We start from the raw sequence: 26,867 nt of genomic DNA on the forward strand, positions 1-26,867 counted from the left end.
GCTTAAGCGCAACCCGGACACCCTAGTACACACACACACACACACACACATACACTCACAGAAGAACACACAATAATGAAATAAGTAAAAAACACAACACCCACCTCCCCTCCACTGAATAGCTGGACAGCAATATGCAGTGAGGGGGGGGGGAGGTTGGAGGACGCTGGGTGAGAATGTACAGCCAGAGAGAGAGAGAGATTTGATTTGGAGGTGGAGGGCGTGTGGTGTAAAACACCCCCACCCCCAACTCACCACAGCCGCTAGGAAGCCAGACAGAGAAGAACTAGCAGCACCACGTCCGTATTAGCATAGCGATTCCATACTGGGAGAGGTGAGGCTGAAGGTCAGCAGCAACACACGGGGACCACAAGAGGAGGGAGGGGTGGATGTCGGTGGGGGGGGGGGGGTGGGGGTGGGGGGGGGGGTGGGGGTCCGGCAAGAGATTTGGATGGAGGGAGTTAAAACAAGCACACTGTTTCGAACCGGGCTGAAGGAAAGATGCAGGGGAGCTTTTTTACATTTTTTTGCGATATTTACGGTTGCCGCTGAAATTGAATAACGTTATGAGGATGTGGCATCATTATTATGAACTATCAGACTGGATGCTTACTTTACGGTCCTTTTTTTTTTTTAACAAATGCAATTTAGCTGCAAAGTGCTGGTTTTGACACAAGTTTAGGAAGGTCTTAGAAACTCTTTGTAAACCGTCCCATTGTCGATTCAATGTCTGACTGAGACAAGTCTGAGGCGGAGGGCGGAAGACGGCAGCCTCCAGAACTAAAACAACCTTTAAATAAAGACGAGATAAGACTCGGATCGCCTGAAGGGAAGACGGAGAGGAGCTGCCGCGATGAAACCAATGAAGATGAATCTTAATCTGAAATTCACACCCCGGCACCAGAGGACAGTTAGAATCAATCAGAAGATTCTGAAATTGATTTAAAACCTCTGAAGTGGCTTCCCCCAGTGACGGAGGAACTTTCCGAAAGGCAAGAAATGAATTCCTGACGCTGAAAATGTAGTTGTTGCCAAAATGCGCGGGCGACGAGCCGTCCGCACGTTTGACATTAAAATTCATTTTCAAGTTTACAGTGATCTATATATTACAGCTGCTGCTGCCTCCGCATTCACGAGCATCGCCTCTCAAAGCGTTTTCGGAGCGCTCCTCCAATCTGCCTATCATTAGGGAGATCAGGTTATCACCCCCTCCGATTCAATCTTCCCCGCTGTCACAAATGTCACTGGGCTCTGAGCAGAAATGTGCGGCGCGATGATATACTGGTGGTTGAAATAAGACGAGGAAATAGAGTTTAAATCAGTCCGCTGTGCCTCGTGGGGCATGGGCTCTGGCTGGGCTCGGAGATTGCTAAAAAGGAGAAATGTTCTGCATCCGGAGAAAGTGGGACAGTTTGCAGGAGAAACTGATTATCAATGCATTCAGGAAGAGATAATTGAGCTCACACCAGAAAAAAAGAGGGTTGGGAGCACTGAGGTTCTGAATTGCAAATGAGCCGAGAACTTTAGTCTAACAATTAAATTAATAGTGTCAAGTAAAACTTTAAGAAGTGCGATGCTGGAACTGTTATACTAAGCTTATTACGATGATGCTTACAGGTAATAACCCTTTACGGTGATGTTGTCGCAAGCTGCGTGTGTCAAAGGTGCCATCTATCTTTTTTTTTTCTTTATTTATTTCATACTTTTAGAGAAAGCACTTCTGCATCTTTCTCCCTGCCACAAACTTATCCTTGCATGGGAGTGCGGCATGGAGCAGGAGGAGGAGGATAGAGCGAGGAGTGAGTTGCAAGCGAATACCTTTCTTCTTTGCTGCATTTTGTACTGGCATCGGGAATATCCAAGCTTTTACTGTACACTGACTTACTACAGTGAGACAGGAGAGAAAGCCAGCAGAGAGTCAGTCTCTGTGTACGTCGCTGAAAGACCACTGGGCTGCCAGATGCCATGAATCAACCCACATACAAAAAAAAAAAACAACACACATCTGGATTTGTTTCATTTTTGGCTAAATCCGTCTCCGCGCCTACCTCTGGCCGTGCTGCGTCATGTCGATGGCCCTCCTGGCTGGGACGGGCGAGCCTCCATCAGTGACGCTCAGGACCTCCATCGACTTCCTCTCCGGTCTCCTCTTGCCGTGACGGTTCAGCATGGGAGAATCCACCCGCTTCCTTGGAGGATCTGTATGGAAGAAAATGATGAATTTAAAAAAAACAACAAGAATCCACTGAAGCCCCGACTATTCACATGAACTCCTCCTAATTTCCATAGGTACACGTTATCTTCCCTTTTTCGGCCTGTTTATCCTCATTACGGCTCACTAGTGCTCAACATTAAACATGCCTTCCGACTAAGCCTCCCGTACGCTCAAGTGTGACCGGCGAAAGGAACAGAGAAGAAGAAGACCACACGGCATTGGTATTACCAGGGGGAAGAACGATCTGTCCGGATGCTGACATGAATTAACTGGGCTGCCTCATTTTGTGTATTTCTCTTGGAATGCACAACTAGAGCCATGTACCTCTTAAGTGATACTGTAATTATTTGTGCTTGTCGAAATCTTGGCAATCTTGATTCTTCTCCTCCTCTCCTTTGTTTCACATTCTGAGAATTTTGGCTACAAATATCAAATTTGAATCCAGGTAAGTCCCCAGGTTATCCAGGTAAGTTTCAGCGGATCAACACTCCCACTAACACTAACAACCCCCTTCCACCTCATTTTTGCAAAACGACTCTCTCATTGTCCGCCCTGCAGTCCATCCAAACTGAGGAAGCCTCTCAGATACAAACAGAAACATCTCCAAAGGAAGAAAATCAAGTTCAGTTGCCACGAAAAGAAAATTTTGACAAGAATCAACCATGACCTGGATGACTGAGAACAATCACAGACATGTTGCTATGACATGTTACTGAACAGAAAGTGTTATGAGGCAACTTTGTTGTGATTCTGCAGCATATACATAAAATCTGACTTGATATCATCACAAGGCTCCTCTGCGGTCACCATGTTTGTTATTGTTTAAAACAGAACAGAAAAGGAAACTTGGAATTCTGCACCACCCTTGAGTGGATGCATTACTTAACAACCACGGTAACTTAAAGCACGCAAGTGAAGTATGCGTGCGGTGACGTTTGACGCTTATTTCCGATTGTAACATGAGCATGGACGAGCCTTTAGTGGAAAAAGTGTGAGTGCAGATCCTAAAGCCTTTATTTGTATTCCTATGCTTAAAAAAAATCAAACTGGCTCAACTCTACAACGCAACTGACACTAATGCAAGAGAGTTTTACATCTGTGAATCTCCTAGTGATGTTTAAACGCCAATGACCTTGACGCTTTAACTAATGGTCAGTAAGTAATAGTTTCCTCCCAGACCTTGAACTAATGGCCACTCTATTGACCGGATCACATTCACAGAAGAGGGAGTTCATTCATCAAAATGTCGCTATCTACCAAACACGCATTTGCACACAGCACAGGTCCCTGCCGCTGCGCCATGCTTCAGAATGTGATCCCCGGCGGACAGTTTCTCTTGCCGTTCGTCTGCCCGTACAAACGGCCAAATGGCCCATTTCGGTGAAAACCATTATGTAGCAACTTTTGAATGGGAACCGTTTCTGTTTTCAATTAACCTTTTTTTTTTCTTACAAAGGATTCAATCTGCTGCCACTAGAGCCGAGACGATGCCTCACCTATTTCGTTGCGCGGAGGAAGGTTCTGGTCCTCCTGACTGGGGTACCGCTCCTTACGATCCAGTAACAGGAAGTAGATCATTTTTTCTTGGTTATCGCTGCAGAGAGGGGACATTAAAAACGACGCTGAGACGTCTGATGAGATATTGACTCCCACCATGTGTACAAACTAAAATGCACAAAAACATTTGCTAGAAGTGGCTCAAAAATGACATTGCAGTGGAAGAACTCTCACTGTGATCAATGCATTTTAAAATTTTTGGGGTTCATTTTGCATAACCACTACGACTGGAACAATGTTTTTGCAGTTGTGTGGTTGCACGACAAGAGGGTATAACGATCGACATCACAATCGTTTTTGAGCACATCAAGGCGTTTGGCTTCAGGCCGGTTTTCACAATGCAACTGATTTGCAGACGAGGGCCTTTCAAGGTAAGGACTAATAGGAAGACCGTAGGCGGCAGGCAGATGAGGAGCAGCAACTTAAGCTAAAACTCAACGGGGAAATTGAGATTGCAGAGTTTTCCTGGCAAGTCCGGCATGATTACGGCTCACTCCCCGGAGAGAGGAGACGGGGGAGATGCTCATTAGTATTACCCCGAAGAAGAAAATGTAAAGTAGAGTGAGGAGACATCGAGAGGGAAACTAAAAAAGACAACATCTCTATACTCGTATTAAAAGAAAGACCATTTGCTGCATAAATTCGAGTAAAAACACAAAAGTGCGGTGTAACACGGACAAAGATTAGGAGCGGAATATAAATTTAAGCGGGGGTGGAGGAGTTGGGTTTTGTTTATGGTGCAAGCCCTGATCACTTTGGGGGGAAATATCCAGGAGCGACTGTGCGCGGATGCTCGGTGATAACTGTTAAGTGATCTACAGATTCTGACATCCTAAGTGACAGCCTTGCAGGATTTCATAAGACAGGGAGAAGAGACTGCCGGCCGTGCACACACTCACACAAACACACATGCACGCGCACACACACAGACAAGCACAGCATCAGGTTTTTTTTTCCCAATTTTATCACGCCCTTAATCTTTCCCTTTATCTTCCTATTTTCCTCCCGCCTCGTCTTTCTGGCCCCTCCCGCACTCACTCGTCCGAGAGCAGGTCTTTAAGGAGTTTGTTTTTGTCCCTGAAGCAGCCCAGGGAGTGCATGCTGTCCAGAACGTCTGGGTCAATGTCGTCCGCCGAGGGCAGGCTGCGGATGGTCACCTTCCTGGGCACGGGCTGCTCTGGCTCTGGCTCGTTCTTCCCCCCTCTGAGAAGACCAGATAAAGCAAGAGTGAAAACACACACACACACACACACATATATATATACATGTATTTATATATATTGGTAAAAAAACATCTCGACTGTCATTAGTTTCATATAAAATCCTTTAGTTGCTGTGGTGGGATCATGCAGGACTTGACTACCTAGCATTACTATAACATACTACTACTGTAATGTAATGTTATAATAGCTCCTTTATCAGTTTTAAAGGATTGGCCATCCTGAAATGAGGAAGAATTTAATATCTTCCTATTTTTTTCCACAACTTTTTTCAAAACCCTATCTCCTCCTCGCTACCAGTTCTGTCTATTCTATTTGTCTCATTTTATCTCTGTGTGACTTAGAAGCACGCCGGCCAGGTATGTGATGAATCAGCGCCTGAAAGTGAGGAGCTTCTGCCTTTTTTTTCAGCACTGTACTGATAAATTGTCAATAAGCGTCTCTCTTTGTGTCCATCTCTTCCTCCTCGGTTGAGGTCAGTGCATTTCCGGCACTGATTCTGATCTCATCCGATGATTTTCAATAAGCCGCAAATTGCGCGTGCGATTAGTCCGCCCGCATCAGGAATTGTACGAAGCTACAGCTGATAAGAACACAAGTGTCATGAATGCTCCAACTTCAGCTAAAATTCCTACAAAAGGTGTCATTTCTAAGTTTTATAAAGAACTTCACCCACAAAATCTATCGATCGAACAGGCTCGCCGTTGCATTTTTATCCATTCATACTTTCGTTCACCGAGTTAGTAGGACTGCTTTTTGTAGATTAAATATTTATATAAGTGAACTTAAGAGCGTGCAGGTTCTCTAAGATAATACATCTGTCAAACAATGTATTCAATTTAGGAGATGAAAGTATCAATAGGATTAGATTGAAGAAAAAAAAAAATCAATTATCGTGTCTTTTTGATTTTGAAAGCACAAAAATGTAACCCATGTGGCTTAACTGAGCTATGAATCTTAGACTATTCATCTTCTCTGAAAAGGAGAAGGTGCCTTGCTATGATCTGCGGGGTGAAAGGCAAGAGCACCGGGGGTATCCGGGATCACCGTCCACAATGTCCCTCGCTTGTTCTCCCCCTGCTCCTCCTGCAGCTGGCCATATGCTGCACATCCAATTTACTGCCACATCCCCCGCCCCAGAGGGGAGTCAAACACGCCACTGCGTACAACGGGCCGGAGCTCGCGGTCGTTTATCATGTGGCGGCTGCCCTCTGGATGACAACACCCAGCAGACCGAGCTAAAAGGGAAGGGAAGAAGAAGGAGAGGCGGGAGGCGCAGGGGAGTACTTACATGTACCATGTGTGCTTCTGGATCTGTTCTAACTGTAAGAGAAAAAACAGACAGGAGGTCAGTTTTGTTTTGATTCGGGTGCCGACAGAAACATTTCGAGTTGACAGGAGATAGATGGACGCTACGGTGAGCTCGGCAGATCTGCGGGAACACGAAAGGGGCCACACCTACAGTCATGTAAAAGTTTAAAAAAAACAAAAATTGCCTTTCAAATATTGATTTGAAGAAATGGAGGGAAAGAAGGGTAGTCAGAGAGCTTCTGGCAAAAGAGAGGGAGAGACAGAGAGGTCAGACTGCCGAGCTATAAACTGAACATTATCTCCCTCGCACACGCAGCTGACCCTGCCAAGCCCTCCGGTCTGAGGGGAATCGTCCGTTTTCATTCTCTTACCGTCTCACTTACTAACACAAACACGCGCTCGCTTTCCCAACAAGCGGCTCCCGCCATCACACCGTTAATGCGCCGTGTTCGTCACCGGAGCGATCGAATGCCGTGTTTTGACACAGAGGTAGCAGAGAAACGAAGAGTAACGAGGGAAGAAGGCGTCTGGCGAGGTATGTCTGACTCTTCGAACCGCACGCACGGTGCAACACTGAACGCCGCTGTTGGGACTTTTTAATTTACCCCCGAAGTTGTCTGAGGGGAACCGCACAACGGCTCTAATTATGATCATTTATTCACGGGCAAATTTCTCGAGAGCGTCTCCATCAAAGTCTGGATGCATCCAACCCCGGTAGGGGAACTACCTCTGCCTTGACATCCCCCTGCCTTCATGTGTTATTAGAAGCCACAGAAGGAGGATCACTGAATATAGGTGACTCCTGTCTGCCTTCTCAGAGGTCACAGTATTGACGGAGACGCCCTGCCTGTCAGATACAGGCCAGTGGGTGACCTACTCTCTCCCACTTTTATTGAGGCGCCGGAGGCGAGAAGCGATATCGCACGCGGGTTGAAAGCGGATATGGCTGGGAATGCGGTTTCACATCAATCAGTCTTTAAATGTGACAGCGCCAATTCCAGCAGAAAGGGAAAGGAAAGGATGCTGTGGTTCTGGCTTGGCAAGGTGGTACTATGTGTGTGTGTGTGTGTGTGTGTGTGTGTGTGTGTGTGTGTGTGTGTGAGTGTGTGTGTGTGTGAGTGTGTGCATGTATTTATCCGAATGCAACATGGAGAAATTCTGATGAAACCTTCTCAAAAATGAATGTAGGGCTGGCAGAAAAAAAATCTGGCTCCAGCATGTTTTGGTAGATTCAGATGGGCGATTTGTGTCATTCAGTCATAATCTATATTGACAATCCTGCACGCCATGTCACGGGGGTGTTGGAACTATTCCCTGGGCCAGAGTTTTTGTCCACCCACATGTAGATACACACATTCATTGATTCTCATTGGCACTCAGTAAGGGGGAGAACCTGGTGAGAACCCACTCTAAATACACAGGCTCCACACTAAGAGAACCACTGGAATTGAACCCGGAGCTGCGGCACAGCCCGTCATTGGGCTACCCAGACACAAAGGCAGCTTCTATGTTCTTTAAAAAACAAGGCTATTTTTCCAAGAATAGTGATTTAAACCAATTACCCAATTGAAATCAATCAATAAAAAAAATTGCAGGAGCTGTTTTGTCATATTTACTGCACCATTGATCCAACGCCAATCCATGCTGTAACCACAGGAACTGTACAGGATTGCCCAGAACCTACTGTGCTACGCTAATTCACTGGAATGCTATATATGTACCGCTGTGGGTATTATGGATATGATGAACTGTGTGTTGTTGTTTATGTTGTTGTTGTTGTTATTGATGTTGTTGTCAGAGAGAGGGTGTCTGTTTTGGCTCTTGACATTAAAGAGTAAACAAAATGGTCTGTGAGTAATAAATAAAACTTTTTTTTTATAATTATGTTACGTCCACTTTGGAGAGGTGTTGTTTTTGAGTCGTTATCATTCCGGGGTCTATTGAATGAAAGGGTTTTTAATTGTAATTGAGTGACTATGACTGATTTATTGCGAAATTAGTGTGTCATAGATATTAGTCATGGTCATACAGTGTGAGACCATATATATATATATATATATATATATATATATATATATATAAAAGCAAATATCTTTAAGATCCAGCTGGTTTCACTTCATTGCTGCATCACTGTGACACTTTTGAAGACTCTCCACAGACTATGATTTTCCCTTCTCGCTTTACAAAATCCCTCCATATGAAGCCGCTGTTGTGTCCTTGTTCCATTCTCATGGCCGGAACATTTATAATGCTGGAGATCTTAATATGGCAAAAAAAAAAACAGACTCCCAGACAGAAATCCATGAATGTCACTCAGACCAATAAAAGAATATAAACATGCCGATCCAGTTTAAGTGTAAAGTGCATCCCAATACATTAAGTCCATTCTCACCAATTGTGACTTGTAAAGTTTCTAAAGTGTCCTTGCGTCTGCCGAACAGCGGAGCGGGGACGAATCGGAACATTTCTGTGATGTGGCTGCTCATGCTTGTAAGCCGCCGCTGCAAAAACCTGATTTTCTATGAGCGGCGACAAAAAAAAATTACACTTTGATCAAAAAATGTGAAAACAGCCTCCTGGAGTCGTACTGTGCGCATACATCACTCAACAGTGTGGAGCCCAATGCTCAACTGCAGCACCGAGACAAGAGGACACCCTGCCTTGGGGGAAAAAAAAAAATACTGACATCTTACAGGGTCTTTATATGCGAATGCAAATCTCTCAGTGATGCCGGGTTTATAAGAAATCCGCTCCCTCCACTAAAAACAAACTCCAGGACCTGGTCATTGGACCTCCCATTGACATAACATCACACAATAAAAACAAAAAAAAAAAATAGATTTAATAGAAAAAACTAATGATGTGAATTCTTAAAGGTCACTGGAGACCTTTGCACACTTGCTAATTGTTCCTCCCGACATCCAAGGCCCATCCATCTACTGTGAACTGCTCTTTAATATTATAAACCAGGCAATCCTCCTCATTAGTTGAGGATCACAAGAGGTAGATCTTCCCGAGGTGCCTGTGTTGATTTCTGGGGGGATGCGTGAGGAGGATGGCCCTCTGGAGTCTTGACAACACAGACAGGAAATGAAGCGAAATGCTTTTATTGGGCTAAGCCCCTTAAGCCCAGGTACGTGCCCTCCTACTCGCGCTCCCAGCGAGTCATGGTTTTGTGCGCAATTCATGAATCTGGGAGCAAAATCTAATTAACAGAAGATGACAACAGATACACCGAAACACAGCCTGCTGCTGTAGTCTTATTAACCTGTCAGTTTGACTCAATAAGCTAATGTTAACATTATTAGAAAAAATAATCCCGGTCACGGCAACAGATTGACATTCTCATCCTTTATGAAGCCTTTCCTGTCTACCCCCCTCCCGCGAGTGCCCGGAAAGCTCCGACCAACTGAGCTATTTGACATTCCGCCAGGTTACGATGCGTCCCCGGAGCTGTTTGGACCTCTCACACACGCGAGGAAGGGGACAGGTAGCATATTCCGTCCCGGCAGCTCGGCCTGCGTGTAAGCCTTTGTCCGGGACAGTGCCGGAGGCCGCTTGACATAACCAGAGGTTCTTTGGGTGACCTGTCCTTGTCAGGCATGGGGAGCGGAAAAAGAAAGAGTGCGGTGGTGCCACAGAATACCAAAGATGTGGCGACTGAAGTAGATGTAGTAGTTTTACCTCCACTGGTTGTGAGTATATGCCATAAACTCGAGCAAGTACATGCTGCAACACTATATATCAACATAATATGACTTACAGATGAGCAATATATATGTATATATATAGTATTATGAAACTGTGATGTTATTTTCTAGTTTTGCAGATGTGTGATTGTACTGAGGTGATATATTGTGTCAGGTAGTTGTTATGGAAAAGTTCCTGTTCTCGGCCGAAGACCAACTCAGATTATAATAAATCACGGGTGTGACACATCTCTGTCAAAAACACGACCTAATCTCCAACAAAACCCTCCCCACCGCGACCTCGCTGACAACTGTCACTCCGAATCAGGTCAAATCCGCCTGCTTGGATGACGATTCTTTCCTTTGGAAAAGCAGCTTTGGAGCTCCCGTCATTCTTTGGGAGGGAGACAAACTCTGCCAACTTTTAATGCAGAAAAACAACGGTGGGGCTGGTGGTTCTATGAGCATCTCCTGAACTCTGATGTTAAAGAGACGTTATGATTTGCTGTAAATAAACAATAATTATTCAAAACACTTCCCACTTTGCAGAAGGATGCGTGAGGCAGGATTCATCCTCAAATGGTCAAAGATGAATCCCCACCTGGAGACAGTTGGGGTAAGCTCCGGCACCCCCGCGACCCTAACTATAGGATAAGTGGTGCAGATAATGAGTGAATGAGTATATTACATTGAATTATATCATATATTACACAGCCATTGTGAAATTAAATATTGGCTTTTACACAATGTGTACTGTTGGCGAGATCTGCTTGCATCAAAGGCAAATGACTTTTTTGTTTGGAAATCCTTGTTTTTTTTCACTGAGCGCACAAAAACTTGATTCTAAATAATGCTCCCATCCACTGTCAGCCAGTATATTTGTTTGGTCATATATAAAGACACTGCTTATCCACTACTTCCCTGCCCTGGTCGTGGTGAGCTTTGTTTTACAGAAATCAATTTTCTTTTGATTTCCCTTATTTTTTCCCCATCTGTTTTGCATTTATTATTCATCAGCTGGACGGCTTTCTTGGTTCCAGGCTCGGAACGATCCTATAAGTGCTTGTGAAAAGTTTCTGGATGAAAATTAAAGGGAGAATTGACTTTAGGGAGAAAAGGTGACCTCTATAATGAGCCTGACTGCACAGCGACTTGAACTGAGATGCCCCTCTGCATGGCCGCATGTGTGTCTGAACGTGTGCGTGCACGCTGGCGTGTGTATCCGTGTGCCCAGAGAGCGCGTGTGATCTGAATTTGAACACAGAGCAAAAAAGAACAAAAGCAGGACCGTCTCTCTGTGAAGTGTGTTCTTTTTAAACCGCCGTGAGTCGACTCATCTCCTCCTGCTCGCATCCCCTTTAGAAACCGCCTCCCCTCTGAAAGCACATCCCAGAGTCTGAAGTGGAGGACATCTCGCCTAAGGAGCAGCAACGTATCCTCCGGCTATTTGATACTCGATGCACAAACATTTGTAGCGGCGCAACCGTTAGCAAACAAGAAACGCTAAAATAGCCCAAAAGGAACGCACACTTTCTGGAAAATGTAGCGGCACGGAGCTCTTTCCCATCCTTTCGTACTGAAGTTGAATTGCACAGCGGTCAACATATACATCCGATCACGCTTACTGATTTTTCGATCAATTGTTTTTGCTTGATTTAAATAGTTTTGTTTTATTTGTTGTGAAAATCTCCAATTGATGACGATTGCTGCCCTTCGCATACCTTGGCACGTCTCCGCTCTGCAGCCATCCTGCCAACGTGATCAGTTGTTTTGCAAAAAAGAAAAAAAAAAGAAAAAAAAAAGGGGGACCGGGATGGTGATGGGTAAACAAACAGTGCAGGGGAGAGAACACAAACAGCGGCCCTCTCCTGAATTCACATCCTGTACTCAAGCGGGGACTCAAACAGAATTGGGGATGAAGCAAACACAAGTAGGACACAGAAGAGAAAAGAAGAGACAAACAAAAAAGAGAATGCTTGCCAACAGGATATTAGTTTGAATGTATACCCCTGCTATTTTTTTGGAGCTCACTGCAAATCTGCAAAAGAATGACTTTTCCCTTTTTTTTTCTTCTTTACTGAGCTATTGGTGTGTCTGGAGAGTTCTATCCCCATGAATGCTCTCAAAAATATACTCCGGCAGTGTTTACCGCTCCTGCAATTTGAATAGTAAACAAATCAGTTACCAGACTTTGACTATTATATTTTCAATGTTGTTAAATTCCAGGTCTTGCTGAGGCTGCACGATAGCGGACAACAGGTGGGAAAGCGCCTTGGTACATGCGGATCTCCTCACGCTTTCTGGTGCTCTTCAATCCTATTCTAATACCTTGGTAAACACTTATTAACAGTTAAATAATTCTACCCAGTCCTATTTTGAGAAATCTGTTTGTGTTACGGTACTTTTATTTACCCTAAAGTCTAGGATCAGGACGAGGACAGGCTCCGTGCATGTAGTGTCGATCCACACCAAACTATCACTCGCCGGTTCAAAGATGTTAATCGGTATATCTTGCAGTATGAAGATAGTCTTTCCTGTTTTGCCCACCTCCATCTTTAAGTGGTTTATTTTGCAACCAGAAAGAAACGTGCTTGGAGAAGACCGAATGACAGATAATATCAAACCTAAACATTATACCTTTTTGTTATCAAAGCAGCTGGATGTTGTGAAAATGCACTCCCCATGTTTTTTCCCAAAGGTAGAAATCACCCGATTCACCGAAATCCTTTTTGCTGTGGAACTTAAAGATGTTTAACATGAAGATCTGCAGGGATAGAAATTGGGGGCTAAAGTTGCATTATCCCCCCGGAACAGCAGGACACACACACACACACACACACACACACACACACACACACACACACACACACATACACTCACACAGAGAGGCATGATCCAATTTACCAAACTGACCGTTAGTCTTTTGGAGGCGTCCACTTCGATCATGCCACGGAGGAGGTTCTGGCAGTCTGGCGGGATAAAGTGGGGCATGTGAAAAACTCCCAACTTCACTTTCTCCAGAAGATTCCTCAGGTTGTCATCATCAAATGGCAGAGCCCCCTGAGGAGACACGTTCAAGAGCCAGTGTGAGATATTGTGGACGGAAGAGATGTGAATTTTGAAAGAGAAATCTGCGCTTGCTTTTAATGGCCGCCAAAGAAGAGAACATGTGTCTCCACCAGTCTGAGGGCAGAGGAGAAAAAAATCTATCATGAATGACTAACAAGGCTCTCCAGAAGAAACAAAAAACAACCCCAAAAAAAAACAAAAAAAACATTTTGAATCTTAATCCTCCTCGACTGGGAGAAAAGGCACGTTTTCTCAACTTATCCTCAACTTCCAATTAGAGCCTCCTGCCCTCAGCAACGAAGCAAAATATATAATAAACAGCAGGGAGACGAAAAAGAGGCTCTGTTCTAATAATTACCCGGCTTTCTCATTTACCTCGTTCATTTAGCATTCTCTTATCGGAGTCATTTATCAGAGCGTGCTGACGTCGCACAGATGCGGCCGCGTGATGAATGTCAACAACCAGACGACGCGATGGGTAGCGACGGTGAAAGGTAAAGGGTGAGAGTGACATAAAGAAAGGCTGACAAATGAGAAGAGGTAACAAAAAAAATAAACGGCAAGGGAATCGACGCATCTACCGAATCGGACAAATGGTTTTTCGGCTTGTCTTCAGATGGGAATATCTTTGTTTTTTCCGGCGAGGGATGTACAGTCGTTACGGCGAGCACTTGGGTAAACAATATTAGGTTTCGGCTACATAGGAGAAAAGGGGACCGGAGTTTAAGCACATACAGACGTATTAGCCTGAAAGAGACGGAGCGAGGGAGAAAGAGGCAAAAACAAAGACAAACATGCAGGGCCTGTGGCCAAAGCCGTACAGCGTTGGTATTTATTTTGGGCTCTCTTCTCTCCGTTTGGAGCCATGAATTATTCATGAAGCAACAGTGTGTAGGAACTACAGTACAGCTGTTGATGAAACAAAGCTCCGGGGCTGCACGGCTGGGGAATCACAGACATAATGTTGCTGGAGAAAAGACCTGATTATGGATACAGCGGTGTGTATGCGTGTGTGTGTGTGTGTGTGTGCTCGCACGTGTATGTGGATGCAGGATAACAAATAAAGAGATGCTTCTATTCTGTGTTCTATGATTGTGTAACAATCACCTCTGGGGTGCGGGCGGGGTTTGCAGTGAGACCTTCAAAATGTCGGGGTTTCCTATACGGCTGCGTAGCGGCTCCACGCCGCCGCCCAACCTCTACTGTGATTTCGCTGAGGTCAAGCTGCAATGTGCATAGTCATGGCCACCGCGTCGCATTTGGCCTTTTTGAATGGTTGCGGTGGGTTCATAGGTCGAACTGCGTCGGCTACGACCACGGTTAAACCGCGTCTCTGTAAAGGATGCAAACCCAGGTCGGAGAGGGAAAACCACAGGAACAAGCTGACACTCACCACCAACAGGGCAAAAAGAATGACTCCGCAGCTCCAGACGTCTGCTTTCCTCCCATCATACTTCTCTCCCTGAGGACAAGAGAGTTTTGTTAGTGGGACCGGGAAGCGCTGCGATTGGCTGAAATAAAATTGAGGCCTCTAAAAAGGCTCTCATAAAAGAGCATACGAGACAGTTATGAGAGCAGAGAAAACATTAAAGTGGACCAATTATGCCTTTTGCCAGCTTGGTATCTTTATTCTGGGACTTCTCTGAGGCACCTGTGGATGATTCACAATCTATAAAAGGCCTCCGCCTTCTGATTAGCCCTGAGCTTCAAGCTGGAGTCAATGAATAAAGACAACCGTGAAGCAAAAAGGAGAAAAAGCCGAGCCCTCTGACTTTTTGTTTACTTGGGGACGCTGTCGTGTCACAATCTGGTCATGCATTTGACTCGAATATCTAACAATCAGTGGGCTTTTTCTGTTAAAACCATCAAGTTACAGGGACTTCAGCAGTGAAGGAGGGACTTTACCCTACAATGATCTGTTCCTCTGGCATATTGAGAATTTATCAGTTATTATATGATACAAAGGAAAGACTAATGGTACGTCTCAAACAAGAAGCAAACTCAAAATGAACATTTCGTCACACTGTTGCTGTTAAATCAACGTTAACTGTGACGTGTTTCAAAATGGAATTATACTTTCCGATGGGGATGTTATCCAAATGGTAAATGGTCTCTACTTATAGAGCGCTTCCACATTTGCCAGCAGATTCAAGGTGCTAAACAGACCACTGGAAGCAACTTAGGGCTAAGTGACTTGCCAGAGGCACGTCACAATGCGGACAGGTGGAGCCAGGAATGGAATCCTTCTATTGGAGAGGCCCCACTTTGGGAAAACACTTAGAAATAAATCATAGCTATTGGCTCCTTTCTCAAGGAACCCCTGATTATCAAGGAATTAACTTCCTAGGACTGCTGGAAAAGATTCTGTCAATGTTACACGGCACCGGGGAGAATTGTTTCAGAAAAAAATAAGGGGTAATAAGATACAAGAGGAAAACCTCAAAAAAGGTCTTTAAAGGTTCTAAGTCATGGTCGCCCCATTTGCCAAGATGAGATTTGACAATTCTCGTAAAAGGTCCCTTTGGATGAATCTAAGGTTCACTCCTGTATTAGAACCAGGAAAGATGAAATTAGTTGTTTTACTTTGGAATTTAATCCACACCTGTTTTTTTTCTCTGATAAATGATATTACCAAACCATGAGACCCGGATCTTGATTTGATGGTTGCATCCCAATCCACTGCATCTCTCCATAAGCCAGAAAATAAACATCTTACTCTTTGATATAACGCATCAGAAAGAAGCTCTGAGACTCACCCTAATGACCTCTGGGCAGGCGTAGTGCGGAGATCTGTTGGGACATGGAAAACACTATGTAAGAAGAGTCAAACACACTCAGAGAATAAAAGGAAATAGAAAAGTTACAGTTTCATCCTGTTCCTGATATTTGAACGCATGAAGGCCTTTACCATCGCAATACGTCAGGCATTAAGCGGCCATGCAGCGAAAACAAATCGAGCAGACAATAACTGCCTTTAGGGAACATAGATCAAGATGTGCTTCGGGGGGCTCCGACATCCTGAGGGTGTCGGGATGTCCTACCGCTTGCTCACTCAAGGGCATCCTCTTGCAGCAGACAGTGTACAGACCCACTAATCTTTACAGCACCTGGATGAGCTGACAGTAAACCCAATGACTTGATTGACACATCAATATTGTGCTGAGATTTATAGAGTACAGCTGCTTAATCCAGTAGCCACGGGTGAGCGGAGCCGCTGGGGAGTGACTCTTCACATCAGGCATTCTGAAACGTAAGCATCTTATTAAAGGTTTTTAGATTTTGAAAAGAGTGTCCCCAAACTACTTCATTATTATTATTATTATATTTTTCCATCCATCCATCCATCCATCCATCCATCCATCCATCCATCCATCCATCCATCCATCCATCTTCTTCTAATCGCAGGATATTCCGCTCTAATGAGAGTGTGTCTGCCATACGTAAACACATTGTCCATTAGCCCAGGCTGATGGGATGCACACTTGGCTTGCTCAAGACCGTCAGAGATACTGGCGGCATAACAGACGCCGCCGCCGTGTCAGCGGGGAGGTTCAAACGCGAGCCGATGCAAATTCCGCATCCTTGATTCAGTGTCATAGCGCATTATGCAGATGAGCGGGGAACAAAAATAAAAACAAGCCCGAGGTTTGCGCTAGTTAGTCTCCGTGAGCGACACAAACATGCAAACCCGCGGCCGCAGGCGGCAGGCCGAGCTTGGACTCATTATTCGTGGTGGATTTCATCGATAAACAGAAGGTGCAGATAAAGTCGAACATCAGCTGAACACTTGTTTGTCCGTAATTTTATTTGTCCGGGGAAAAAAAAATGACGAAGCGCGTGCCTGCTCATATTTGAATAAAAATCTATGGGTTATTTCTTTCAGTGACTTCTCAAATGTCAAACTCAAATGTTAGGTCCACTAACCCAGGGAAGAGAAGATCCTTTCACTGCATTTAAGGGTCCCATTTATTTCTGGCTGTAACAGCAGGAGGTTCTTGCTGAAAGTCCGTTCATCATTAAAAAATACATTTCACTGTCACAGCAGAAGTTCGGATCTGAATGTAAAATGTTTACCCTCTAAATTGAGTTTATTTATACGGCTCTTTCACGAAGGTACCTTGGTGTGTCACACACGACGATTGCAGAGGCCCTGTGTAAATTGCAAACGCTTTCATTAGTCAAAAATGTTCAACGTCTCACTCCGATGAGGAGAGACGCACTTGAGCTGCAGAAAAATAGACCCCAGAGTGATTTCTCTGCAATTTAAGAGATGATTGTGTTGAACCCCGTTACTGGGTCTTGCTTTTGCTTTAACGCATTTACTCTCATCATGACACCGGTGGGTGGAGCCTCCGCGGCACAAGATAGAACTTCCTAGCAGCAGAGCATCAAGCATGTGATTTGACTCAGGATTGGAAGGGTGTAAAATGATGCAAAGCTGAAAAAATCATCGCAAGGCTACGTCATATGCATGAAAATTTAGATGAATGTGTTATTCAATGTGGTGACACAGTGAGGAGTCTTGGTGTTCTTTGACAGGACCCTTTCGTTAGACCTCAGTATTAAAAAAAGTCACAAGAGTCGCCTTCTTCCATCACAGAATCATGTCTAAGATCAGACCTGCCTTTACCAAACAACCAACTCTATTACATGATCTGCACTCCAGATCCTGAGGGTGCTGGAGCCTAATCCCTGCTGTGATTGGCCGAGAGTTCAACCTGAACCGGTTGCCAGTTGATCGCAGGGCCACATATAGAGAATTACAAGTCTTTCACTCATCTGGAATATTTGGAGTCTCAATGAACCTCTTGTGGGTTTTTGGTCTGTGGGAGGAAACCAGAGAACCTGGAGGAAACCTACTGAGACACTGGGAGAACATGCAAACTCCTAGGTGAAAGGCCGCCTGTCGGAAACAATCCAGGAACCTTCTTACTGTGAGGTGGATGCCTCTGTAACAATATATGTTATTGTTATTCATGATTGTGTTTAGCTTACATTCAAGAAGCTTATGGTCCAACAGTATTTATCCCAGTCCAGGTTTGCGGGTCTCCTTGGTAACAAGATAATTGAATTTCCTCAGTGAGCGCAACATGACTGAACAATGCATGGGCTTGCAAACACATAGCATTGCCATTGTGTGTGTGTGTGTGTGTGTGTGTGTGTGTGAATGGATCGTATGAATGCACGTCCTCTGAGGCTCCTCCTTCCGCTCTACCTGGGGCTCCTCGCGTCTTTACCAGGCTCCATTACCCGTGGCAAATGGAATACATTTGTGTCAGGCCCCTGACTGCTGAGGAGGTTGGGGGGGTGGGGGGGCAGGTGGGGTGTTGGCAGATAAATGTGTTTAATTAAAAAATGTCATATCTACATTCGGAGACAGGACGGTCGGAAGAAAGTGAGCAATCAGTAACAACACAGAGAGCATGTCTGGCACACCGTGAGGGGCAGAAGCACAGGCATACACACAAACACACACCATGATAACATGCACCTCCACAATATTTTAATGGGCATAGGAACTATTTAGTTCCCTCTCTCTCTGACAATTTGGAAATCCAGAGATCCAGTTTGTATATATACAGTATATTTTTTATTCATTCATGATGTATGCTGCTTATCCTGCACTCAGAGTTGTGCGGGTGCTGGAGCCTATCCCAGCTGTCATTGGGCGAGAGGTTTGGGCTCAATCTGGATCAATAATAGGGCCACATACAGAGACAAACAACTATTCAATCTCTTAAGCACACATCATATAGCAATATACAAGCATTCACTCTGTCATTCAACACATTCTCACTCCCCAATGCGTCAACAGCCTGACGAATGGGGGAGGTTCCCTTAGCGTCACATATCCGTGCATTAGTCGTTTCCCTTCCTAGTCGTTTTTCGACAAACCTGGACCGTCAAGTCTAGATAAACATCCATATCTGTATCTATATATAAACCTAACCTAAAATAAAACCAGAGTTTTTATTTTCCACATCTTTCTGTTCTTGAAAAAAATACATTCCTCCACTGATGCTGCACCTGAAGATAGATGCTTCTCCAGCTTTGTCAAAAATGATGAGAAAGGAGTGCTTGGGAGTTCATTCGCACATCTGGCTTATTTATGGATCTTCATGTTTTTGGAATATGGGAAGAAATTGAACAAAGGCCCCTTGTTGAAACCAACCAGGGACCTTCTTGGTCCAGTGAGCCTTGTTTTATATATACATACGCATAAACAACTGCAAATACACAAACTGTAATTTTATTTCATGGTAATATCAGGTAATTTTTGGATTTTCATATTTCATGCATTCCATCTAATGAGGTTGCATCCTTCAAAATTCCATGACACAACACAACAGATCGGAGCCCTTGCTGTCAGGTGAGTCAGAGGGGAGGTGTACTGCTGGTGAAAACAAATTATACGCGACAACTGCGTTTGCATTATCGTGCGTGTGTGTGTGTGTATGTTTGTATGTGTGTGTGTGTATGTGTGTGTATTACACAGAAGGGAGCCATGGAGAATGACGGAGCGACACCATTGCGCTAGAGGCCAGCTGGTCCTTGGAGGTTCAGGCATGACCATGTGAGCTTGCTCATGTTGAATTGTGTGCACGAGTATGCGGAATTCAGTTGTGGCTGATTCGGAGCTGGAATCTGGACAGAATCGCGGCTGAGCTCGGGACAGATGTCACACGGCCTCTGCAGATCCTTGGCCGACACGCATTTTCAAATATCCAGATTACCAGGAACCTGCCACAGCAGCTCTAAGGGACTTTATGAATAATACACAATGAAGGCCACCTGATTTTATGTCATTTCCACTGATTGGGGGCAGACATGCTTGTATTTTGTTATGTAATCATGCAAAAATCTGGGATATTCTGTCTCAAAAAAGATGCTGTAAAACGAATTCACGCTCGTCCAGAATCCGATTATTTTAACCTTACAAGTGATTAAAGACTCCCCGGCTCATTCAGAAGGCAGCTCCTCATGTTCCAACAAGGACTATAATAGGGAACATATCTCTCCAGTGTTGGCTTTCTCACTCCTCTGTACAATTCAGAGAAGAATTACAATCCTCCTCCTCACCTTTAAAGGACCCAAATGGCCAAGCACTATCATATCTCAAAGAATTCTACAACTTGTGGTCCCTGAAGCGTTTAGGAAGCGAGCTCCTCTTTTGTGGAACCATCTTACCATCTCCATGAGGGGTTGGACACTCTCTCTTTGTTCAAGAAGAGGCATTCTTTGTGAAAAAAAAGCTTACAGTTAGCATAAGGCTAACCCCTAGTTATGCTGCCGCAGGCTTACTTTGCTGGAGGATATCCCATGATGCACCTGTCGTGTCGGCTCTCTTGCAGGGGGTGTGACTTCATCTACTGAAGCCAGGTTTCTGCCATTGTTGTTTCTTTTATAAATATAAAAGTTATTATTATTTCACGTCAGCTATTATCATGTGCCATGAGCAGTACTGATGTAAGAAGTATGAGATAATTTATGGCTCCCCCCTCCAACCCTCATACCCCCCCTAACTCTATCGTACCTGGCTTCTATTTCTTTGTCCTCCTCCCTCAATCTCTCTTTCTACCTCATCCAGTCGAGGCAAAAGGCCGCCCACGTTTAGCTACGGTCTGTCCAAGGTAGTTTTTCCCCCCTTTGTTGCTGATCCATTGCGCAAGAGTGCGGTCCAGACGTGCGCTACAAGGAAGGTGTCATATCTAACTGTGTTGTCATTTGGTGCCATGTAAACAAAATTGGATTTGACTTTCAACCCAGTGAAAATCGCAGCTAACATCAGGCTTCACCTATGTTTTGCCATAACCTGGGAACAATTTGAGAAGTTCTGTGATAAACCTTTGGTAGCGATAAGAAGAAGGAAGCTTAAAATAACGTAAAGCAAACCACGCTAACAAAGCGGTGTAAGTCACTGTAGTGCTGATAAGTGCTAAGGGGTGAAATTAATCTGTTTGGATGACGATAAAAAGTGTGGCTCTGGAATGTTCCCTTTAATCCACGCCGCTGCCCAAAACACGTCCTACAATGTGACAGTCTGACTTTCCTGCGAGCAAACTCATTACAGCCTTTGCAGGACCGATGGACCCCGATTTGAATCGGGACTCGCACATCATCAAAATACAGAATTGGTTATGAGACGCCGGAGAAGGGTAGCGAGTGGCGCTCGCCGCGGCCGGGGCCCCTGCTCACCGCCAGAGTTATCAGCTTTCCCTCCTCGAGAGCTCAGCCCGGTGTGATCACACTCTGAGAAGGAGGCACGAGGAGAAAGAGCTTGATAGCATCATCATCCACGACGCAAATCTCCTCTGTTTATCTCAGCCGCATCCTGGCGAGTCCACGCGCCTCCAGCGTTTCACCCTATTTACGCCCACTTTCGCATCCATCTTGAAAACGTTACTCACCCGCAGCTCGTCTCCAGCAGACTGTCTCCGACCTGAAGGGAGGCCATGCCGAAGTCTGCTATCCTGATGTTGTTCTTTTCATCTAGCAACAGGTTTTCTGGCTTCAGATCCCTGTGGCTGAGAGACAGGAGAATAAAGCGGTTAATGAAACATGAAAGAGCTCATGACACATCGTGTAAACTGCTGGAATTAAAGTCGAAGGGAATGATGGTTGAACACCCGCGGGTCGGGTTTGAGTTGGCGCAGACTCAGCATCTTAACCCGTCGTCCGACGCCCCTTCCCTTCGCTCCGCCACCGCCGCCTTTCATCTGTCCATTTTGACCGGAGGCTCCCACCTCAGCGCTGAGCTCACGCCAAGTGTGACAGCCCCCTGCTGTGTCCTTTTTTTCTCCTTCGCCCCTCCACCACCGCCAACTCCTCCACCCAGCCCCTTTCCTCTCATCTTCCAGACAGCCACCAGCAGACCGGGCGGAGGAGAGGGCGACGAGGGGAGCTGGGTGCAGAGATTGTGTTCATTAGCTGCCATTCATTACTACTAAGCGCAGCGAGGGGGGGGATGATATCCAGCGGACACCTTCTCCCTCCTCGCAAGGGGACACTGTAAGGAATATCTCTCTCACATCATGTATGCTCGCTGCCGCGTCAGGGGGTTAACATCTCAATTTTGAGCAGTTCAAAAAGCGGAGCAGCTCTAGCGTTTTATCCTACGTTTAACATCTCCTCCTCGAGGGTTGATGTTGAGCGTACGGGCGGCTCCAGCCGACGTTCTCCCTTACATTCATCGCTCCATGTAATAGGGGGCGTCGGGTTACCACGCCGTGCAACAGGACTCTTCCAACGCCACAAACTCCACTAATGATAGAAAAGGGGAGAGGAACAATCGCTGCGTGCATCTATCTTTGAAGAGACTCATCACAGTAGACGTTTAACCTTAGATGACATCAGTTGCGGCACAACCCATTTCCTGTCCAGTGGGATTAGCTGTCAGCCGGTGTATTATCACACTGGCAGTCTCTGTGATCCTTGCTATAATTGAAATAAAACACAGATAGCATCTAAAACACTTCTCCCCGGGCTAAAACTGTTATCAATTCACACAACCTTCATTTGGCAGCAATGTCAGGAGCCTGCGAGTTACTCTTTAACTCGTACTGTCAATGTACAGGAGGGAAGAAACAGCCAAGGGGACACCGGTGTAATACCTGTGTAGTTATACTGGTATTACAAGAATCCTCTTATTACACCTTTATGATTGAAAGGTGCATGTTTATGACTGATTTGGTGTCATCATCTACAGCAGGCGTGCTTAATACGTCGATCGCGAACTACCAGTCGATCGCAAAGGTAATACTGGTAGATCGCATGTCATTAAAAAAATAGACATCAGCCTATCATCCATCCCGTCACTTGATGGGCAGCCTGTCAGATGACATCTGATTTTTTCTGACACTAAGGTCACTGCACATACACAAACAATGGCGTGAAGTGCAGCAAAACTAACAAGCTAGTCAGCAAGTTATCACCAATTTTTAGCCCTCGGTTTTTTCTCTTAAACTTAAGAAATGGTATAAAATGCGTGGGGCAGCTGGACCAAGTAAGAAGACAAAAACTTAGCACTTTTATACGGAATAGGACGAGGACTTTTTTTCACAATGACATTTTCGAAGTGTGTTTGCCTCATCTGCCAGTCTAACATCGCACTACCTAAGAAGGGTAATGTAAAGGGCATTTTTGGACTGTTCATGGAAAATAAGCCACGGACATCCAGCCGAAAAGCAAGCTGAGAAAGAGAAAGGTGAAGGAACTAAAATCCCAGACCGGAGAGTAGTCACTTTTCACACAACGTACTTCAAAAGCGAAAGCCGCGACCGAAGCATCGTTCCGGGTGAGTCACGTCATCACTAATAAAGCTGGTTGGAAGCTACTGTCCAGACTGTGCATCCCTGGCTGATTCAATTCAGTGCAAATCATCAGAGTGACCTTGGGTAATGACAAAAAAATCTACATAATCATTTTGTGTTGTGCAAAAATTGGCTCATGCAGTAATGCAAGGAACGTCAACATACATTTTACATATAAAGAATGTTTTGCATTTTTGTTGTGGGTAGATCATTTTGACTTGGTCATTTTATAAGTAGGTTACATGCTGAAAAAGTGTGAGCATCCCTGACCTACAGCACCATGAACCCGGCGGTGTTTATATATTTGCTATAAGCTTTGGGGAGCCGTATTGCTAATTCGAGATGACCCTAATCAATAAGCAAGGCTAAAAAAAACAGAAATCTCTAAGTCCTAGAGGTAAAAAAAAGGGGGAGGGGCTGCAAGTTTGTATTAAAGTATGAACTTAGGCTGCCATCCATAATATCCTGCTGATATTTAACATGATGCTGAAGGTCATTCCCGGCTCGCGGAGCCTCAGGGGAGCTCAATCTGCCGAAACGCCCCAGAAAGTGTATTTTACAAAGAGGACAAATTCATACGCGTTTGTACCAAAAATGATGCACCGTGAATAACAACTGTGGCGGTTGAGTCTTCATCAGTCAGAGTAATATCCTCAAGTGACTTTAGAAAAACTTCTAGAAGAAATGAAACAGAAATTAAATATATCTGAAACTATTCATATATATGTGGAATATAAATGTAAAAAATAGATCCTGGCAAATCAAGCTGAGTAGTTTGCTATTGAACGGATATTTCAAAATGAATAATTTATAATGAGCATATAGAGGCTAAAAGAAAAAAAAAGGAGGTGGAAAAACAGCTGTAGAGGAGGTAGAGAGCAAACACTCGCTCAGTAATCTCACCAATTGTTATCTAAAAAGAAGGGACATGATCGCTGCGTGATCACATGTGGAAACACAAAACCAAATCCTCAGAAGCAAAGAGACAGCCGGCGAGTGTATTTAGCAATAACGGAGAAACATTTCTTCTGGGTGGTTTATTGGGCGCACAACCCTGCTGTCCATAAAAGACATTAAACTGTCCGGGAGACACAATGGATTACGGCTTGCGGCCGCAATCTCACTCACACAGCAGGTGGTGCGAGGGGGGGTATTTCTGTATCTCACGTCACTCAGGAGTGGACACAGGGTGAGAGGAGTCAACAGCACTAAAGCAGCCTGAAGGGAATTGGTTCTGCTCCGGAGAGTGGTGCTGGCAGACTGCCGCCCACGTTCTCGACGTCAATACCGCCGTGTGTCTACACACAAGGCTCCTACAGGATATTCAGTTTGTCCTATTAGGTGAAAACAGGGTCCCGTGTTGAAGAGAAGGGTCTAGAAGCAATTTGGGGATCATTACAAAAACTGCGAGTCATGTGGTCTGCCCGAAGTTCCAACACATCTAGCAGCTTGTGAACCCATATTTTGTATTTATATTGGATTTGACACATCCTCTCAAGGTTGTTAGCACTCCCGCCTCATAGCAAGAAAGGCCCTGGTCTTTCTGAGTGGAGTTTGCATGTTCTCCCCACGTCTGTGCAGGTTCTCCGGTTTCCTCCCACAGTCCAAAAGCATGTAGAAGGTTAAGATAGCCTCTCGTCCAGTGACAGTTGGGATCAGTATTCCCACAACCCTGACTACAGAATAACTGGTAGATAATGGATGAATGGAAGATTGGACATTCAGTTATTAGCTACTTGCACACAGGATCGCAGGGGGGGCTGAAGCCAATCCCAGCTGCCATTGGGCAAGAAACAGGGTTTACCGGATCGATCACCAGGGCATATACACATACATACAACCATTCATAAATCCACACATCATTTAGAGACCAGCAACCATTCACTCTCTCATTCACAGATCACAGAGGCAAACAGCCATTCACTCTCTGATGAACCTCCTGCATATTTTTTGGAAGCAGGAATCTGGAGGACCCGGGGGAAACAAGATATGAGGAGAAAATGCTAACTATACTTTATAACGGTTTGTTTTTTTGTTCTCCCCTCTCAAAATTTTTTCCTGTTTCCTCAGAGCAGCAGAAGAGTGAAGACATGGAAAATATCAAACGAGTGTAAAATCTGCAGTGTGATTTACTTCTGATGCTACACATTGTTATGATGCTGCTCAGGGTAATTTACAGGATGCATATGTCCACATTACGTTGCATCAAGGTCTACATCCCAGCGGAGCCGTTACAGGGGAGTCTCGAGACGTAACACTGAGTTTTTAATTGCCTGTGATCATCTGCACGTAGAAACGCTGATACCATTCTGTTTTACACGCCGTTGTAATCACTCTGTCCTCCTGGGCCAAACATTCCCATAACAACCCAGACATGTTTATGGTGATGAATAGTAACTTAACTGTCCCTCCCCTGGAAAATATATAACATATATAGTCTGTTTTTTTTCCCGGGGCCTCTTCTTAAAATTGTTACGGTGCCGAGATACGAGGCACTGATAAGCTTGAAACACTTGAAACAAACATTAATGCGCCGTTTGTATCTTTTCTGACATATTAACATGCCTTGAATTGCCACAATGCTGTCCCAATGCTAGCCAGATACTACAGCTTTTTCGCTCGAGCCCAGTTCTGCACCATTCACCTCTGGCCCGCCGAAACTTTTAAGCCTTTTAATGGAAAAGCTTTCGGCTAATATTAATCCCACAAGTGAAACAGGACATTGTGAATAAGCTCTTCAAAGACGTTCATTTGCAAGTGATGCAAGGAGAAACAGTCGTCTGTCATGTGACCTCTGGTAAGAAGGTCATCATGGTCCATTTATATCCGTCTGCATGTTGTCATGACAACCAGAGAGTTCCAGAGAGGGCTCATATTTACATATACACACATCACATAGTTACAAAGGCTTATATTTACCTTGACCCTTAAGACAGGGTCCTCAATTTACATAATGCAGAACTTCAAAAATGTATAAATAAATAGAAAACAACATGAAATCTACCACTGGGATGCATAAAGTCAGCCTCCGTACCGTCATCAACTAGTGTACTAAACTTTAATGAACTCTTCCATCACATCCACCATAACTATCAATGATATAATACAATTTTAATGAGCTCAGTTGTGACTAATGGCAACACACAATGTTGTCTTAAGTGTAATTGGTAAATTCGTTAACGGACCGTTTCGGATACTGCCAGTTTCTTCTATAAGTGAAGTCCTTCGAAGTTGAATTTGTTTTCTCCGATCATGTGGCCTTAATTTGATATTTGAAGGTTTGCTAACTGCAACACCGCCTTCAAGTGCCTCCCCACATCGACACCATACTTCAGCATCACTCGCTCATACCTCTTGCCCTTGAAATGGATTAGAAGTAAGTGGAATGCACACGTCTCCAGTGACAGAGACGTTTTTTTGTCAAATGAGGAGGCCTCCTCCTCCAAAGTCCCCTGATTACGTCTTTGAGTTTCCGCTGCTAAATAGCCTGTCTGTC

At 44.7% G+C, this 26,867-nt stretch overlaps 1 protein-coding gene across 6 annotated transcripts in view; it reads right to left on the reverse strand.

The window, feature by feature from the left end:
• The window catches only part of brsk2a (BR serine/threonine kinase 2a), a 187,594-nt gene that overhangs the window by 18,033 nt on the left and 142,694 nt on the right, over positions 1–26,867 (reverse strand). For 3 of the 6 annotated variants that reach the window (XM_086162599.1, XM_086162600.1, XM_086162597.1), the window contains exons 5-13: positions 21,470–21,586; positions 15,818–15,851; positions 14,455–14,523; positions 12,906–13,052; positions 6,284–6,315; positions 4,811–4,975; positions 3,712–3,809; positions 2,049–2,199; positions 1,819–1,884 (exon numbers count right to left, since the gene is read on the reverse strand). In XM_086162599.1, coding sequence (XP_086018725.1) covers positions 1,819–1,884; positions 2,049–2,199; positions 3,712–3,809; positions 4,811–4,975; positions 6,284–6,315; positions 12,906–13,052; positions 14,455–14,523; positions 15,818–15,851; positions 21,470–21,586 — 879 coding nt within the window. The remainder of the gene's footprint in view (positions 1–1,818; positions 1,885–2,048; positions 2,200–3,711; positions 3,810–4,810; positions 4,976–6,283; positions 6,316–12,905; positions 13,053–14,454; positions 14,524–15,817; positions 15,852–21,469; positions 21,587–26,867) is intronic. The other 3 variants (XM_086162602.1, XM_086162601.1, XM_086162598.1) reach the window with 1 other exon arrangement.

This window comes from Fistularia commersonii, chromosome 17, assembly GCF_037954325.1.
Source record: "Fistularia commersonii isolate RoL2024-O1a breed Wild chromosome 17, RoL_Fcom_v1.0, whole genome shotgun sequence".
Lineage (NCBI taxonomy): Eukaryota > Metazoa > Chordata > Actinopteri > Syngnathiformes > Fistulariidae > Fistularia > Fistularia commersonii.